This window comes from Hirundo rustica, chromosome 27 (genome assembly GCF_015227805.2).
Source record: "Hirundo rustica isolate bHirRus1 chromosome 27, bHirRus1.pri.v3, whole genome shotgun sequence".
Classification (NCBI taxonomy): domain Eukaryota; kingdom Metazoa; phylum Chordata; class Aves; order Passeriformes; family Hirundinidae; genus Hirundo; species Hirundo rustica.
The window spans coordinates 2,504,943-2,521,430 of record NC_053476.1 but is presented as its reverse complement, the minus strand read 5'-3'; the positions used below and the strand labels follow the sequence as shown (position 1 = coordinate 2,521,430).

Below are 16,488 nucleotides of genomic sequence, written 5' to 3'. Positions count from 1 at the left end.
TCTTTTTTGGACGAGCTCTGGGGGGTCGGGTTGGGGTTCCCAGCCCCGCTCCTGCCGCGGGCTCTGGACCAGCACGGCCGATGGGCACCGCACCTTCTGTTGCCCTGCCCTGGCCTTCGCTCGCCGCTGCCAGGAGCACAGGGTCTCGGCTGCTTCGGCCGTGCCCAGGGCGGGCCTGAGGGGCCGGGGAGAGGAGAGGAGCGGGGCCCGCGCTCAGCCTTCTCCTCCCGCAGGGCTCGGCCTGCGCTCCCCGCGCCCTTCCGCTCGGTACCGGCTGCGCGACCCCGAACCACCGCTCCGGGTACCCTCAGCTCGCCGGCCTTTGCCGGCCAAGCCTGTCCGCTTTGCCTTTACACACGGCCGTGCCGATCCGCCCGGCTTCGCAGCGCACGGAGGCTCTGCCCGGCCCCGGCAGGGCCCCGCCCGCTGGCCCCGTCACGGCCCCGCTTCCGCCGCGCCCCGGACGCGGCCATGGCGGAGCTGGCGGCGGCCGAGGAGCTCGCCAAGCTCGAGTACCTGTCGCTGGTGTCCAAGGTCTGCACCGAGCTCGACAACCACCTGGGCATCAACGACAAGGACCTGGGTAAGCGGGGCGGGCGCGGCCTTGGGGCACCTCCGGGCCATCGCGTCCCCGGCCACGGGCAGCTTGCGGAGGGCCGTAATCGCCCTTTCCGTGGGGCCGGCTGCGTTTTGTGAAGGTGCTTTTCGAATTTAGACGTTAAAACCTATTCTTGTTCTTTAAAAAACAAACTTGCGAGCCTGAGGGGAACGCTTCGGTCTGGGCTGCCGGGGAGGGAGCTGAGGAGAAGCTGCCCCGGGCCCGCAGCCGCCGCAGGGGCCTGGCTGGTCCCGGCACCGCCAGAGCAGCTTCTGTCCCCACGTGCCGGCCTTAAACTGCTTTTTACTTACTTGTTTCAATTCGCTTTTATGCTTTTTCCTCGCAGCCGAGTTTGTGATAAGTCTCGCCGAGAAAAATACCACGTTTGACACGTTTAAGGCAATTCTTCTGAAAAATGGCGCCGAGTTCACTGTAAGTGACACCGGAACGTTATGTATGTGTTATTTTTGCCGTGCTGTATTTTATAGAGCTTTCTGTTTTAAAGAGTGAGTTGTGAGGAGTTATTATTGGTTTTCTTCAATTGGAAAACTAGCATACTAATTAGCTTCTGATATTCTTGTCTCCCCTGCCCTCCCCTCCCTCATATTTTTAAAGTCTTTTGTAGTCTTTAAAAAGCATTTTCCTGAGCGCTTGAACTACTTCTTGTTAAGTTGAGCATACAAAATATGGAACAAAAAACTTTTCATGAAGGCAAGTGTTGTCATAAGTTTTCCTATGATGTTTGTATGCTGTGTTTGTTGATTCTTCAGGAATAACTGTAGTTGGATTAAATAGGTGATTAAAAACAACTTGCAGAAAAGTCACTTAAATTATTATCATTATTTTTGGGTTCAACTCATGCCTTTTTAGGACGTACACAAAACCCAGTGATAGTTTCTAAAAATCAACCCGCATCTTCAGAACCGGGGGGTTTTTTATCCTGGGAATAAACCCTCATTTGTGCATTCTGCCGATGAAAGTGTTGCAGTCGTTTCTTGAAGCGTTTTACTGATCTCTTTTTTTTTCAGGATTCCCTCATTAGTAACTTGCTGCGTCTCATACAGACCATGCGGCCTCCACCAAAACCATCCACGAGCAAAGGTACGTGCAGCCAGTGGCTCCGTGTTGGGTGAGACTGATGCAGTCACTGTTTTAGTCTTGTAAGGCAAATCCTGCTGCTCCACACGTCCTGCTGGTGTTATTCTGAGCGTGCTGCTCCGAGTTTTCAGTCTTTCACGTATTCACTAATAATCAGAATTTTGTTTGAAGGAAGGTAATACGGTACTCCTTGAATTGGTTCTCTGTAAAATCTATATTAACCTTTGCATTCAGATGAAAGTTAAGCTCTGTATTCAATTACAGAAAAATCAAGAGTGAATTGTTGGAGCAGTTCCAAGTTTTGTGTTTCACTGTGCTTTGTTTTTTTCTTTTTTAATCTCAAAATCAGAGGCAGTTGTCAAACCCAAATCAGAGAAAGAGAAGTTGAGGGAATTGTATCCAGCCCTTTGCAGGCCAGACAATCCCAACATCAGGGTAAGGTGCTAATTTCAGATTTCTTTTGGGACTGTGTGAAAACTTCCCCCTTTCCTCCCCGCCCCCCATTTAGTTTCAACCTTTTTTCTCTGTCTAATGCATGGATAAATGTGAACTATGAGAAACAAAATGTGAAAGAGGTAGAAGGCTGGCGTTATTGCACATTGCTGCAGGGAGTAGTTGTTAGCAATTGCCTTGTTGATCGTGTTTTGCAGAATATGTGGAAGATGTGACGTGAAATTTGTAGCCTGGCCTTCCTTACGTAATGTTCAAAGTAACGACGTGTTACAAACTAATTAAGAACATTCTACATTCAGATGTTAAGAGAGACATGCATTTTGTATTTCTGTAATAATTTATGGCATCGAGACTGAGCTTTCTCTTGTGTAAAAGCAGAACTGTCTCAATATTGTGGCCAAACAGGGAGAGCGCTTTATTAGTTTTTTTCTTTATCACATATTGAGTCTGGTCTTTTTTTTTTTTTAATCTAGCATTCTTTCTGAATAGATACACATACGACGATAATTCTGTAGATGAATTCTTTGTGACAGGCTTTTTATCAGCCCTTTTGCAGGAAGAGGCAACAGTTTTCTGTTCTTGCAGAATATGCTGGATGAAGATGACGTGAAAGTGGCAGCTGATGCCCTGAAAGAGCTCGAAGCCCTGATGCCCAGTGCAGACAAGCAGGGCAAGCAGAGAGGCAGCGACCATCGGTGGGTGCCTGTGTGTCTGGGGGGAAGGTTCTTGGCTGCTCTCATTGCCCGAGGTGGAAACGCACTGCAAAGATTTAAATTTTGTTTGTTAGGGCCAAGAAAAGGAAGAGGAGCCGAAGCCGAAGCCGGGACAGGAAGCGAAGGCACAGATCTCGCTCCAGGTCTCGTTCCAGGACTTGGGACAGGAACAGGGGAAAATCCAGATACCGCTCGAGGAGCAGAAGTTGGAGTCCCAGTAAGGACCGCAAGGATCGGGAAAAGTACCTTGAAAAGAGCCATGAGAGGTGGAGAGACAAGCACATAGACCGTCCACCAGCTGAGGAGCCTTCCATCGGAGACATCTACAACGGCAAAGTCACGAGCATAATGCAGTTTGGGTGCTTTGTGCAGCTGGAAGGACTGAGGTACCCTTTGGTCTTTGATCTGGTACTATTTCAGCTGAGTTCTCTTTTCTGCTTAAAGATGTGAGGAGGCTACCAGCAGCTATTCTAGATTTTGAAGGACTGTTTCAAAAAAATAAATTCGACAGCGGAGGGTAATAAAAATTCTCACTCCAAAAACCAGTTTGTGAACATACACAATCTGTTGGCAGCAAAATGTTTTAATGTAGATTCTGAGTGATCTGAAGGGCTGTCGGTAATCATGTGCTCCTCTCATGCCCCTCTGTTTCACTCCCAGGAAACGTTGGGAAGGCTTGGTCCACATCTCGGAGCTGCGAAGAGAAGGACGGGTCGCCAATGTTGCTGATGTTGTGAGCAAAGGACAAAGAGTGAAAGTCAAAGTGTTGTCTTTTACTGGATCCAAAACCAGCCTGAGCATGAAGGTATGCAGAGGTGTTAAAATTCTTAAAATGATGCTGCTTTTTGCTGGTTTTCACTCTTTTTGGTGGAAACTAATACATAACCATTCAATTGGAAGTTAAAAATTGAGTTACTGTTCTGTATTTCAGTGTCCTATTACTTTTTACTCATTTTCTCTAGGTTCTTAGTTTTGATGAAGTGTTTTTAACAATTTCTTGGCTTGCCATGGTATCAAAGAGGCAAGGCAAACCTCAAGCTGTTGCTGTTTGCCTTCCTTTTTCAGTAGGAGAGAAACTTTTAATTTTAAACTAAATTATTACTATTGCTAAGACAGAGTGAGGATGTTCTTACCCAGCACTGCCAGCTGAAAAAAACCAAAAAAACCCCTACAAAACAGCATTTTCTGTGAATGGGCATTCGAAAGCACCAGAATTAATAGATGAGGAGAAGCGTAGAGCTGCTTGATTAATTAATCCATCTAATGTAGGATGTTGATCAAGACACTGGGGAAGACTTGAATCCAAACCGTAGAAGGAACCTGGTTGGAGAGATCAATGAAGAAACCTCCATGAGGAACCCAGACAGACCCAGTCACTTGTCCCTGGTGAACGCCCCCGAGGTGGAGGACGACAGCCTGGAGCGGAAACGCCTCACGCGCATTTCAGACCCGGAGAAGTGGGAAATCAAACAGGTGTGTGCTGCATTCAGGGAAAAACGGGATGTCAGGCAGGCAGGTTTCATGAACTAGGATATACAGCTCCTGGATTCATTGATTGTGTAACTTAGTGCTTAACTCTGAATTGCTGTCTTCTGATTCGGGACTGGTTTGGTGGAGTGACAGAAGGACTGTTGGGTCAGAGGCTGGATGAGTTTGGGGACAGGACAATTCCTTTGTTCCTGTTTTGCAGGAATGGGGTTAGAACTGAGTCATAGGCATGAGTTGTGTTCCTTCGTGGGCACTTATTCACGTTGCATTCATTCTGTTCACAGATGATTGCAGCTAATGTGCTTTCCAAGGAAGAGTTTCCTGACTTTGATGAGGAGACTGGGATTCTTCCTAAAGTTGATGATGAAGAAGGTAATTATTTCCCAGTAGTCTTACTGTTGTAAATTCCTTGTCTTTCTGGATGAATTTTGATTCAAAAAGATACTGATGATAGAACTATAAAGCATCTCACAGTTTGCTGTCATGTTGTACATTTGGAGCCAGGGTTCCTCTGGCTGTACTTTTAGTGGCACTTGGATGTGCCCTGTCTGTGCATTTTTATTTGCAGTGTTTTCAGTTCTAAAACTCTTAAGTACCTCATAATCAAGATTTCACAGGAAGCATTATTCGGAGAGGCACTTTTATATACCTGAAAGATGTTTAACTTTTCTGTAACAATTGTCACTTGTGAATTTTAGATGAGGATCTTGAGATTGAGCTTGTTGAAGAAGAGCCACCATTTCTTCGAGGTCACACTAAACAGAGCATGGATATGAGTCCCATTAAAATAGTAAAGGTAAGAGATTTCCAGGGCTAAAACCAACGTACTTGATTAAATGAAATAAATGTTTAGGAATTTAACAACCAGTTTCCCACCTGCACATTAATGTGAGGCCTGAAAAACATAACCACTGAACTGAAGCTCCTTCCAAATAAAGCTGGGTTCTAATTTAACCAGTGACTGTGAAGTGGAATAATGGAACTGAAATGCCATTTTACATAGGTGTGTTAATACAAAATTTCTCTGTTCTGCATTTCCTTATCTTTTCAAAGTAGAAGGAAATACTTTTCATTGGTTGTGCCCACAATCCTTCTGACTGCAGTGTGAGGATGCTCCATATTAGTTATGACGATGAAAATTCGTCAGGCTGGCCTGATGGAAATATCCTGGAAATCTAATAACCAAAATTTAACATGTTTAAAGCATTTTTAGAAAATTCTTCTAAAGGACAGTGACAACAGAAGGATAGTTGAAGGTGAAGGAATGGTAGTGCTTGAAGTTTTTTCTTCTTGCTCTCCAGAATCCAGATGGTTCCTTGTCCCAGGCTGCGATGATGCAAAGTGCTTTAGCTAAAGAGAGGCGAGAGCTTAAACAAGCCCAGAGAGAAGCAGAGATGGATTCCATCCCCATGGGCCTCAACACACACTGGGTGGATCCTCTCCCTGATGGTATGTCTGAGCACAGGTAAACTGTGCCATTTTTGTGCTCCTTTAGCAACCCAGGAGAAATGTCCTGGTACTGTGTTTGTCTGCCACGCTTCAAAAGCGAGTCAAAGAAAAAATGCTTTTCCACTGAAATGGAAATAGGAATGGAAAGGGAAGTGTACAGGTGTATAGCCTGTAATAGTGGGGGTATACATGTAGGGACTTAAAAACCATTTAAACACACAGAATAGAAGGCCTGGATGATGGAGCAGTTGGAGCAGGATCATCAGGGTCTGTGCTCTGAATCTGGATGTAATGATGAAATCCTTCCCTTTCCAGTGGATGGAAGACAAATAGCTGCAAACATGAGAGGCATTGGGATGATGCCAAATGATATCCCAGAGTGGAAGAAACATGCATTTGGTGGCAACAAAGCTTCTTATGGTAAGAAGACACAGCTTTCCATCATTGAACAGAGAGAGAGTCTCCCGATCTTCAGATTGAAGGAGCAGCTGATACAAGTAAGACTCTTGAAAAGGCATTTGGGTTTGGGCAAGCAGTGATTTAAAATAAATAGTCTTGGTTTAGCTTTTTGACTTATAAGTGCAGAACTTTAGTTCACAATATGAATTTTAAAATATTATACATTCTGTATACTTCAGTGAAGTTCCAGATATTTATTGATGTAAGTCAAAATTGATACTAAGATCACGTGAGCAAGGGATAAGTGAGGTGAGCAGTTAAACAAGTCAAGCTGACTTGATCAGTAGGAATTCTTACATGATTTTTAGTCTGGGTCAATTGAAGCAAAGGCAAGAGCTTCTCAGTGTAGTCCCAGATAGCCCATGCTGTTCTTGTTTGGTTTGTTTCGATTTTTTAAAGATTTTGACAAGAATACATTTTCTGACCTTTTCTAGGCTGTGCATGACAACCAGATTCTGATTGTTATTGGAGAGACAGGATCTGGGAAAACAACCCAGATTACCCAATACCTGGCTGAGGCAGGATATACCTCAAGAGGAAAGATTGGATGTACTCAGCCTCGCAGAGTGGCTGCAATGTCTGTTGCAAAGAGAGTATCAGAGGAATTCGGTTGCTGCTTGGGACAAGAGGTAAATTTCCATGTTGAAACAAGCGTGAGGAAAAGTAGGAAAAATCAGTAGTGGAGCTAGTTTTCTTGTGTGTCCATGTGTCTGTTCCCCTGTAGGCTGTAAAGTGAAGTTTGTGGAATAATCAGACTGCGAATTAATGAGGCTGATAATTGTGTAACTTCCATTTCTGTGCAACTCCAGGTTGGCTACACCATTCGGTTTGAGGACTGCACCAGCCCTGAGACTGTCATCAAATACATGACAGATGGCATGTTACTGAGAGAGTGCCTGATAGACCCAGATCTGACCCAGTATGCCATTATCATGCTGGATGAGGCCCATGAGAGGACCATACATACAGATGTACTCTTTGGACTCCTAAAGAAGGTAATGCAGCACTGGATTTTTACAGCTTTCAGTGTTCTCTGTGTGGGTAGGAGAGGTGAAAAGCGAAGTTAAGGTCACACAGGTTCATACGTGTGCTTCAAGAGCAAATGCTCTTAAAGGTTTATGGTCTGAATCTTGGTGAAATGAGCCTCTGTGTGAAGGCAGAGCAAGCAAAATGCAGCAGAAGCGATGAGAATTTGCCATCCTGGATGTTGATAATGGTGGATGAACAGGGGAGTGTTCTTGCTTTGCTCATCCTTCTCTGCCAAAGGCTTTCTTGTGATAATGTTGCTAAGGGAGGTTTCAAACAGGACCTCAGTGGTCAATTTTCTGAAATTCAGGTGCTGGGATGAGCTGCCCCTCTCCTCACCTTGAACACCTTGTTAAACATCTTGCATTTATCTAACTTCAGTCATGTGCCATATTTCTATAGCTCCAAAGGCAGTAAATGACTTGAGAACTTTGTCTTCCTGCAGACAGTGCAGAAACGGCAGGACATGAAGTTGATAGTGACATCAGCAACTCTGGATGCTGTGAAATTCTCTCAGTATTTCTATGAAGCACCAATCTTCACAATTCCTGGCAGAACCTACCCAGTAGAAATTCTGTACACGAAAGAGCCAGAGACAGATTATTTGGATGCCAGTCTGATTACAGTGATGCAGATCCATTTAACAGAGCCACCAGGTGAGTAGAGAATGGTCTTGGGTTATTGGTGATTTAAAGACCTCTGAACAAGGTCTTTCTGTAAGTCATGGATCACGTTAGTAATGTGAGCAAAATGCTGTCAGGACTCTTCTTTCTTGTTTGCAAATACAGTAACTAAAATGCTAAAAAAGTTGGGTGAAAGACTGAAGTCTGTTGCCTCTGGCTAAGAGTTACTGCTCAGGGCTTAGTAGAAGTTGGGGATCCTCATCACTGAAAAAGATAGGAGGAATGGAAATGTGGTGATGCAGGAGTTGTACTAAACAGAACTGATTCTGTGAATGTTTTAATTTACTTCCTGTGCAGGTGACATTTTGGTCTTTCTAACTGGCCAGGAAGAGATTGACACTGCCTGTGAAATCCTCTATGAGAGGATGAAATCTCTGGGACCTGATGTTCCAGAGTTAATTATCCTTCCAGTATATTCAGCTTTGCCCAGTGAAATGCAGACCAGGATCTTTGACCCAGCCCCACCAGGGAGCAGAAAGGTAATTTCATCTATGTGCTCTTTCATCTTCTGCTGTTACATTTTACTAGTGGGGTGTATTACACTGCTGAAAGAATACAGTTTTTGGAGAAAATATGATTGCAGCTTAGAGCATATCTTTGGTTGTATACATATCAAGTTATCTAAGCCTTTGAAAACACTAAACACATCTGGTGTAACAAACCTCTGTGTGGAATATTCTTGGTGTGTTATTTTAATGCTGTCTTTAAAGGATATTAACTGCAGTTAATCAAAAAATCTAAAATCTAAATGCGGTTCCTGTAGGATGGAGGTCAATTTCCTACCAAGCAGCTAGGGAATATCTAGGGATACATTCTCAGGAAGATTTTTCTCTAAGTACATGCTGTGTCTGAATGCTAGGTAAAACATCTCCCTGAAGTCAGTGCAGTCTGCTTACAAGCTCTCTTGCTTTTAGTTGTGGATTTTATCACGCTTTTTTACCCTTTTTGCCCAAACTTTAAACAAAGGCAGATTCTTAAAACACGCCCATCTTTGTAGATAACATCTCCTCTTCCCTGTGAACACACTTCTTTCAACATTAAGTGACAGTGGTTGCATTTATAACAAACTGCTCACGTTATATCCGTGGAGTTGAGTGGTGGGGTGGGTTGGCAGCCTGACACAGAGCTGGTGCTGACTCAAACTCTCATTGGCAGGTTGTCATTGCCACCAACATTGCAGAGACATCTTTGACTATTGATGGAATATATTATGTGGTTGATCCTGGCTTTGTGAAGCAGAAAGTTTATAACTCCAAGACAGGAATTGACCAGCTGGTGGTGACACCCATTTCCCAGGTAGATATTCTGTGTTTTGCTCTCCCTGTTCTGTTGTGTGTCTCGCCAGTGTGGCATCCAGGCACATGTGAGCAAAATGAGGCTTTCAACGATGAAACCACATTTTTGAAAGCTTCATGAGGCTCCTCGAGGCTGTGCCTACAGAATACATCCTTCCCTGTGTTGTACTGAAAGCCTTTCTGTCACTACAAGTAAAATGTGAGTTACTTTACTTGTTTTCACCTGTTCCAGTTTGTAGCTGAGATGCCTTTGTTATCTTTAGGCTCAAGCCAAGCAGCGTGCAGGAAGGGCTGGGAGAACAGGCCCAGGAAAATGCTACAGGTTATACACAGAACGTGCATATAGGGATGAGATGTTAACCACCAATGTGCCTGAAATCCAGAGAACAAATCTGGCCAGTACAGTGCTCTCCCTGAAGGTAGGTATTTCACCAGCTTGGTAAGTGTTTCAATAAATGGCTCTCTGCCTTTGAGTCTTGGGAAGTAGTGCTGTAATTTCAGATCCTTCTAGTGAACAGAGCTATTTTGGAAGGGTGATTTCAACAAAAGCAATTGTCAGGCACTGGGCTTGCTCCTGTGTTTTTCTGTTGAGGGTTATTCTGTTGGATATCCAGCTAAATTACGAGTTTCAGCTGCACAGAACATTAGTTACAGGAACAGGAGAAAGAGAAATCTCGAGAGCAGTAGCATTTCCTGTGTAGGGTACATTTATATTGTTAACAGATGGCACACATTGTTTTAGAGTGGGTTTAGAGCTGCAGTCTTGGGCATGTCTAAGTGTGTACCATCCCTCTGGAAGTCTGTGGGCTGGATTAACCCAGTCACAGCTGGGGCAGCTGCTGCTGTTCCCCTTTTTGGGAATGTACTGTGGATCTGTCAGGCCACACTGTGTTACAAGACAGGAAGTCTTCAAAAGCAACATTTAGCTTTTGTTTCTCCTCAGCTGAATCATCTTGCTTGAGGGATGTGTGGAACAGACCAGAAAGCTGAGTGGTGCAGGAATGCCATGGGCCAGTGCTCATTATCTCAAGTGCAGGAAGGCAGCTCTGTATTCATGGCTGCACCTGCAGTCAGGATAAGGACATGAGGCTAGGGTTGTCTAAAGTTTTGTAGTGCCTCGCTGTTTGGTGTTAGATCTCTGGCTGGAGTTTGTTGTCTTCCTTCTCAGTGTTTTAACTTGGCTTTTCTCCAATCCTTCCCAGGCTATGGGCATCAACGATTTGCTGTCCTTTGACTTCATGGATGCGCCCCCCATGGAAACTCTCATAACTGCCATGGAGCAGCTCTACACCCTGGGAGCTCTGGATGATGAGGGGCTGCTCACTCGACTTGGGCGCAGGGTAGGCAAAATGAAATCCCTCTTACCACTGCCTGGGCTGCCAACGTTCAGCGGGTGACTTGAGAACAGTCAGGGCAGGCCTTTCCTAGCATTGTTGGTTTCCTTTTGCTGTCACTCTCTTGTGGTTTTTTGGTAGCTTTTCATTTACCACAGTTACATACCTTCTGCTTTTTAAGAAGCAATTGGTGTTTCTTCTTACTCATAAGTTTTCATTTATTAATGTCTAAAAACTTCCTGTAAATATTAGGATATTCGTATGATAGTGAGTACAGACAGAATTCGCTTGATGTTGAGTAAAGTTATTCTGGGTCAAGAAAATCTCTTTGAAGAAGAAAGAGCATTGCTTTCTCTTGCACTGAGAAGACTCAGGATTTTTCACTGAATGCCCTGAAACACATTTCTTGCAGATGGCAGAATTCCCCTTGGAGCCCATGCTGTGTAAGATGTTGATCATGTCTGTGCATCTGGGCTGCAGCGAGGAGATGCTGACGATTGTCTCCATGCTGTCTGTGCAGAATGTGTTCTACAGGCCCAAGGTGAGGAACTGAGCCGAGAGGCAGCAGTGTTACAGTCTGGCTGGGTTTGGTGTGAATGCCTCAGGGGTTAAGAGTGAGCATATTTGCCAAAAGGAACCGATGATTTGGTCAGAATATTAGTTTGTGCATTACCTCTCTGAGAAATGAAATGTTCCTTTTCATTTAAGGGCCTGTAGCTGTGCTGTTGGTAGTTTGTTTGCTGATGGGAAGGTAGAAGGGAGAAGTCTTACAATCACTCTTGCATTTCCCAACAAACATAAAGCCAAAACCAAGTCAGTCCCAGCTCTGGAGTTCAGATTGCCTTTGCATTTCCAGATACACAGAAAGTATTTCCTCACAGCACCTCTATCCTGTGCTGCTTTCTTTTAAGTCAGTAAGCAGCCGGCTCTCCTGTGCTGGAATCGGGTTTTGGATCCATTACTTCTTCTGCAGGGTAGTCTGTTAACTTCTGTTTTGATCTGTGTAACTGCAGTGTGTGATTAATGTTTTATGTGCTGAATGGAGAAGTGGGGAGAGGTGTGTGAATCCCCAGGCTCAAACCTACTGCTTCAGCACATCTCTTGATGAGAGACTGAAGTTATTTGTAGAGCAGTAAGAAAACCAGTTAGTGCAGCATGTGCATATGCTTCCTGAAGTGTAAGTGAACCATTTATTTTGATGTGTCCTTTCAAAAATAGGAACTGAAATTGAACAAAACATTTTGTGTTGTCTTACTCTGTTCCACGATAGCTTTAAAACATCATGCTGTGAATGACAGGGAGCCTCTGTCATTTGTATTGTGCAGGGATTTTCTCTCTGATGTAGATATCTGATTGATGTATGTTTTATGTGTCAGGATAAACAAGCACTTGCTGATCAAAAGAAAGCCAAGTTCCATCAAACAGAAGGTGATCACCTCACGCTGCTGGCTGTGTACAATTCCTGGAAGAACAATAAGTTTTCAAATCCCTGGTGCTATGAAAATTTTATCCAGGCCCGATCCTTACGCCGGGCACAGGACATTCGCAAGCAGATGTTGGGCATCATGGACAGGTGAGCATGTCAAGGAGGACAAGTACTGACTTTGTGTCTTCTCCCATTGTAATAGCTAAAGAAAATCTGCTAAACAGATCTTCTTAGCTGAGTCCAAACCTGGAAAGCTGTAATCATTTCCTCTCTTGTGTGGCAGACACAAGCTGGATGTGGTGTCCTGTGGGAAGGCAACAGTTCGGGTCCAGAAGGCAATTTGCAGTGGCTTCTTCCGAAATGCAGCAAAGAAGGATCCCCAGGAAGGATATCGGACACTCATTGACCAGCAGGTTGTCTACATCCACCCATCCAGTGCTCTCTTCAACAGGCAGCCTGAATGGTAAGGAAAGCAATAGCATGGAATTTCCTCTTTCTCCTCAGGCTTTGTAGCACAGAAAGTCGTGGTGTGTGCTGTTTGTGGAGTACAGATCTGAGCAGAGGCTGCTGATTCCTTAGCAATGAGCAGAATGAGAAAAGTTTCAAGCCTACTTTTGTCTCTTTCTGCTGCTAAACTTAGTGCGTGTGTGGGGATGAGACTGACTTTTGGAGCCAAGGCTAGGCCTGAAGTTTGCAGTTGCGTGGGTTTTTTTGTGGATGAGTGTCGAAGAGGGAGAGAGCATTGTTTAAAATGGGGTGAAGGAATTCTGTGCTGAAGAGTGGTTGTGAATTTGGAGGGGGAATATAGGGATAGCTCTTCTGGATGCACTAGAGCTTAAAAGGAGCAAGCTTAGCTACTCCAGCCCTTGTCTTGCCGCTTCTTGTTTGAAAAAACCCTGATTTCCAGAGCTGCTGCTGTCCCTTTTCACAGGGTGGTGTATCACGAGCTGGTGCTGACCACCAAGGAATACATGCGGGAGGTGACGACCATCGACCCTCGCTGGCTGGTGGAGTTTGCCCCAGCTTTCTTCAAGGTCTCTGACCCAACCAAGCTGAGCAAGCAGAAGAAGCAGCAGCGCCTGGAGCCCCTCTACAACCGCTACGAGGAGCCCAACGCCTGGAGGATCTCGCGCGCGTTCCGGCGGCGATGAGCTCGGCTCCCTGCGGGACTCTGGCTGCTCTCGTGTTTGTGGCGCCGGGACTTTGGCACCGGTGCCAGTGTCCTGGGAGGCAGACATCCCCATGAGGCTCACCTGGGCAGTGCTCAGGTGGTTCAGCCTTGGCACAGCAGGAGCTCAGGGGGCACCCCAGATGTGCTGCAGCTGCACTGGGCCGCTGCGGCCTCTCAGAAGTGGGTCTTGGAGCACTTTAGTGATTTCCCTTTGAAGAGACATAAATCTAAGACACAGAAGTCTGGGTACTGAGCTGAGCAACACAAAAAAAAGAGTGGTTTAAAACTGGTTGTTCACCAACCTGGCTGGGTTCTGAGTCACCAGACAGATAGAAGCTGGAATAGTTTGTGTCTTTACCCTGCTAAAAGGGATTTATTTCTACTTAACGTTCTTGGTCAGTGACTGCTTTTTGGGAGCAGCCTGTTCTCTACATTACCGAGTTTATACATTTTCCCATTCAATGTAAGTATTTGTCTTTTATTTAAGCCATCTGTGGTGAGATATTTGGCATCTCTGGCTTTGGGATAAGGCAGGAAAAATTCTTGAAAGCCAGCTAGAATATATTTGGAGCATGGCACAGGTGAGACTGCATCTCCTGGGTGCTGAAGGGTTTATCAACCAGTAATTGCCACACTCCCTCTGCAGCACTGTTCCATCTGGAAATGTCAGTTTTTACAAATGTTTAGACCTTTTATACAATGTGCCATGTGCTTTATTTTCACTTAGAATGTTTGGTGACATCACAGCTGTTGGTTTTTTTAAATAGCTCTTACAGCTAAAGTTTCTGTAAAAATTGTGTTACAGTTTCTTATTTTAAAAAGAAGTTGACTGCCCAGTGTGTGCTATGTCATGCCCAAACTATCTGTAAAATACTTTTTTTGTTGCTAACAGATGAAATTTATCTGACTCCATAGCTGCAAAAACCTTATTTTTTTTTTTCCAAAGCTGGAACATTTGCTAAAATTATTGTTGAAATGAAGAGAATTAGGTTGCCTGGTTGTTTTACACAGCGAACTGGAAGAATGTTTGACACTGAAAAGCAGCTATATTGGAAATACCTGTCTGTACAGAGGGATGTTGTGAAATGTCCTGAGCCTTCCCTCATGTTGTATCATCATAAAATTAAAGGGAATTACCAAGTTTTTAAGTTTGGAGTCAGAGAGTCAAAGCAAAAAGGACAGGAATGGAAGTGCCTCCAAAACACGCTTGAAGCTAATTTAGAGAGATGGAAACAGGTACCATAAAGCCAAAGTGTTGGGGAGGATGAAGCCAGAAAGCCCTATAAATATGATTGCTTAGATTCTGAGAATGTGAAACCTGTAAGTGAGATAGAATTGAAAGTAAGTTTTGATGTTTGAGGTGTCCTGGCTACTGGATGTCTGGGAAAAGTTATGTGACCAGCTGAAGGTCACCTGCAGCCAGACCCAGAGGTCAAATGGAATGTTTTGTCTCACCCCCCAATGTATGGTTCATCCCACACCTGTACCCCTCCCCTGAAGCATCAGGTCTCTGTGACCCCATTGGCTCAAGCCCTGTCACAGCCCACCTTGAAGACCCCGATAAGGGGTCCCATGGGGGCTGGACGCTCTCTTTGCTCTTACCCCTCTCCCTCTTTGCCTGGCACCCTTCCCTGAGGACCTTCCTCTCTTGGAATTTCCTCTCCCTACCTCTCCCTTCCCCGACTCCCTGGGCGTTGCCACGAGCTGCAGCCTGGCAGCTCAGAGCAAGGCCTCACATCCTTTACAATAAACCTCATCTTCTAAAACCCAACCTCAGAGATCTCTCTTCTACATTCCTCCACACCGTCCTGGAGTCTACAGCAGCAAAGCAATTTCTACACCAAAGCTCAGCAAGAACTGAGGTGCCACAAGCTCTTCACACTCCCTTGAGACACTTTCCTCTCTCTTGCTTTGCTTTCTCACCTGATACTTTCCACAGTTCCCTAGGGGCCAGGAGAATGGTTCTGAACATCCTGGGCAGAGCCTGGGATGCTCAGTGATGTGTTTGTGCAGCTGCTCTTTCTGAAGAAGGCAGGCACAGCGCAGCCTTCAGGAGTCCACAGCTCCACCAGAAATCCTGTGTCTCTGTGCTGGGCACTGCTGAGGCCACGGCTCAGATCCTACATCCAGGTCAGGGTCCTTCACCACAAAAAGGATGTTGAGGTGCTGAAAGTGTCCAGAGGTGGGCAGGGTGTTATGAACCAAGTGTTAGAGAGATGCTTCTACCTGAAATAAGATGTGAATGAGACCCCATGCTGAAGTCAATAATAGGGATTTTATTTAACTGCAAATATGAGGTAGAGAGAGAGAGAAATAAATAGGAAGAGGAGAAGTAAGGAGTGAGGGTGACAGATTAGGTGGAACATGCAGGTATAGATGGGAATGGCCACACACCTTCCTGTTTTACAACAGGCTGGTTCTGTTGCAGCACTTGTCAATCCTGTGGAGTCTTCAGAAATGAATCTGGGGCCTTTTTGAGGGATAATTGATGACGTTTGATCCCTTCCAAGACTCTCTCATGGATGTCCCAGGTGAATGTGACCTGGGGTCGGGTGTTGTGTTCTACAGCAGAGGCAGTTTGTGTGAGGGAGGCCTCTGCAGGGTCTGCTGCTTACCTGGCTTGTGGCCAGGGGATGTGTGTGTTCACCCCTCTGTGCCACACGTTGGGAAATCACACTCAAGAACTCTCTTCCCCCTTTGCCTGGTGGGGAGAATGTGCAAACCTGGCCAGAGCAGATGAGTCTGGGCTGTGCACCCCTGCTGAACCCAGCCAGGGTTAATTCTCAGCACAGCTGCTGCGTTGGGTTTTCCTTGTGGACACATTCTTCTCCCCCAGCCTTGCTAACTTCTCCTTAGACCTGAGATAAATTAGTGCCGTCTTTATCTTAGCTCAAGTTGCTGTCAGTCCTGGTGTGGGCAGTGGGGTGGGCTTTGGTGCAGTCACTTCTTTGCAGTTTGCTACAATGGGCAAAGCCCTTGGGTGATTTTAACATCGAGCCATTAACTATTTTAATCTCTCTCAGGAGGGTCTGGAGCACAAATCTGATGAGGAGCAGCTGGGAGGCTCAGGAGGCACCTTCTCACTCTAGGACTCCCTGAGGTTAGAGCCAGGTGGGTGTTGGCCTCTTCACCCAAATAGCCAGTGATAGGCCAAAAGGAACTGGCCTCAAGCTGTGCCAGAGGAGGGTTTGACTGGATATTAGGACAATTCTTCATTGAAAAGGTTGTTAGACATTGGCACAGGCAGCCCAGGGCTGTGGTGGAGTCACCACCCTGCAGGGGGTTTTAAAGGTAG

At 45.4% G+C, this 16,488-nt stretch overlaps 1 protein-coding gene across 1 annotated transcript; it reads left to right on the top strand.

The window, feature by feature from the left end:
* Positions 1–445: 445 nt before the first annotated feature.
* On the top strand, positions 446–14,333 carry DHX8 (DEAH-box helicase 8). Its single transcript, XM_040087348.2, has 23 exons — positions 446–583; positions 945–1,030; positions 1,627–1,699; positions 2,046–2,131; positions 2,735–2,844; positions 2,937–3,248; positions 3,523–3,667; positions 4,132–4,335; positions 4,635–4,722; positions 5,049–5,146; positions 5,652–5,799; positions 6,115–6,296; positions 6,693–6,887; positions 7,068–7,253; positions 7,730–7,940; positions 8,265–8,446; positions 9,123–9,263; positions 9,526–9,681; positions 10,465–10,602; positions 11,009–11,137; positions 11,973–12,169; positions 12,306–12,485; positions 12,954–14,333. The coding sequence occupies exons 1-23, from the start codon at positions 472–474 to the stop codon at positions 13,171–13,173; spliced, it is 3,579 nt and encodes a 1,192-aa protein (XP_039943282.1). The 5' UTR covers positions 446–471; the 3' UTR covers positions 13,174–14,333.
* The last annotated feature ends 2,155 nt before the right edge of the window (positions 14,334–16,488 follow it).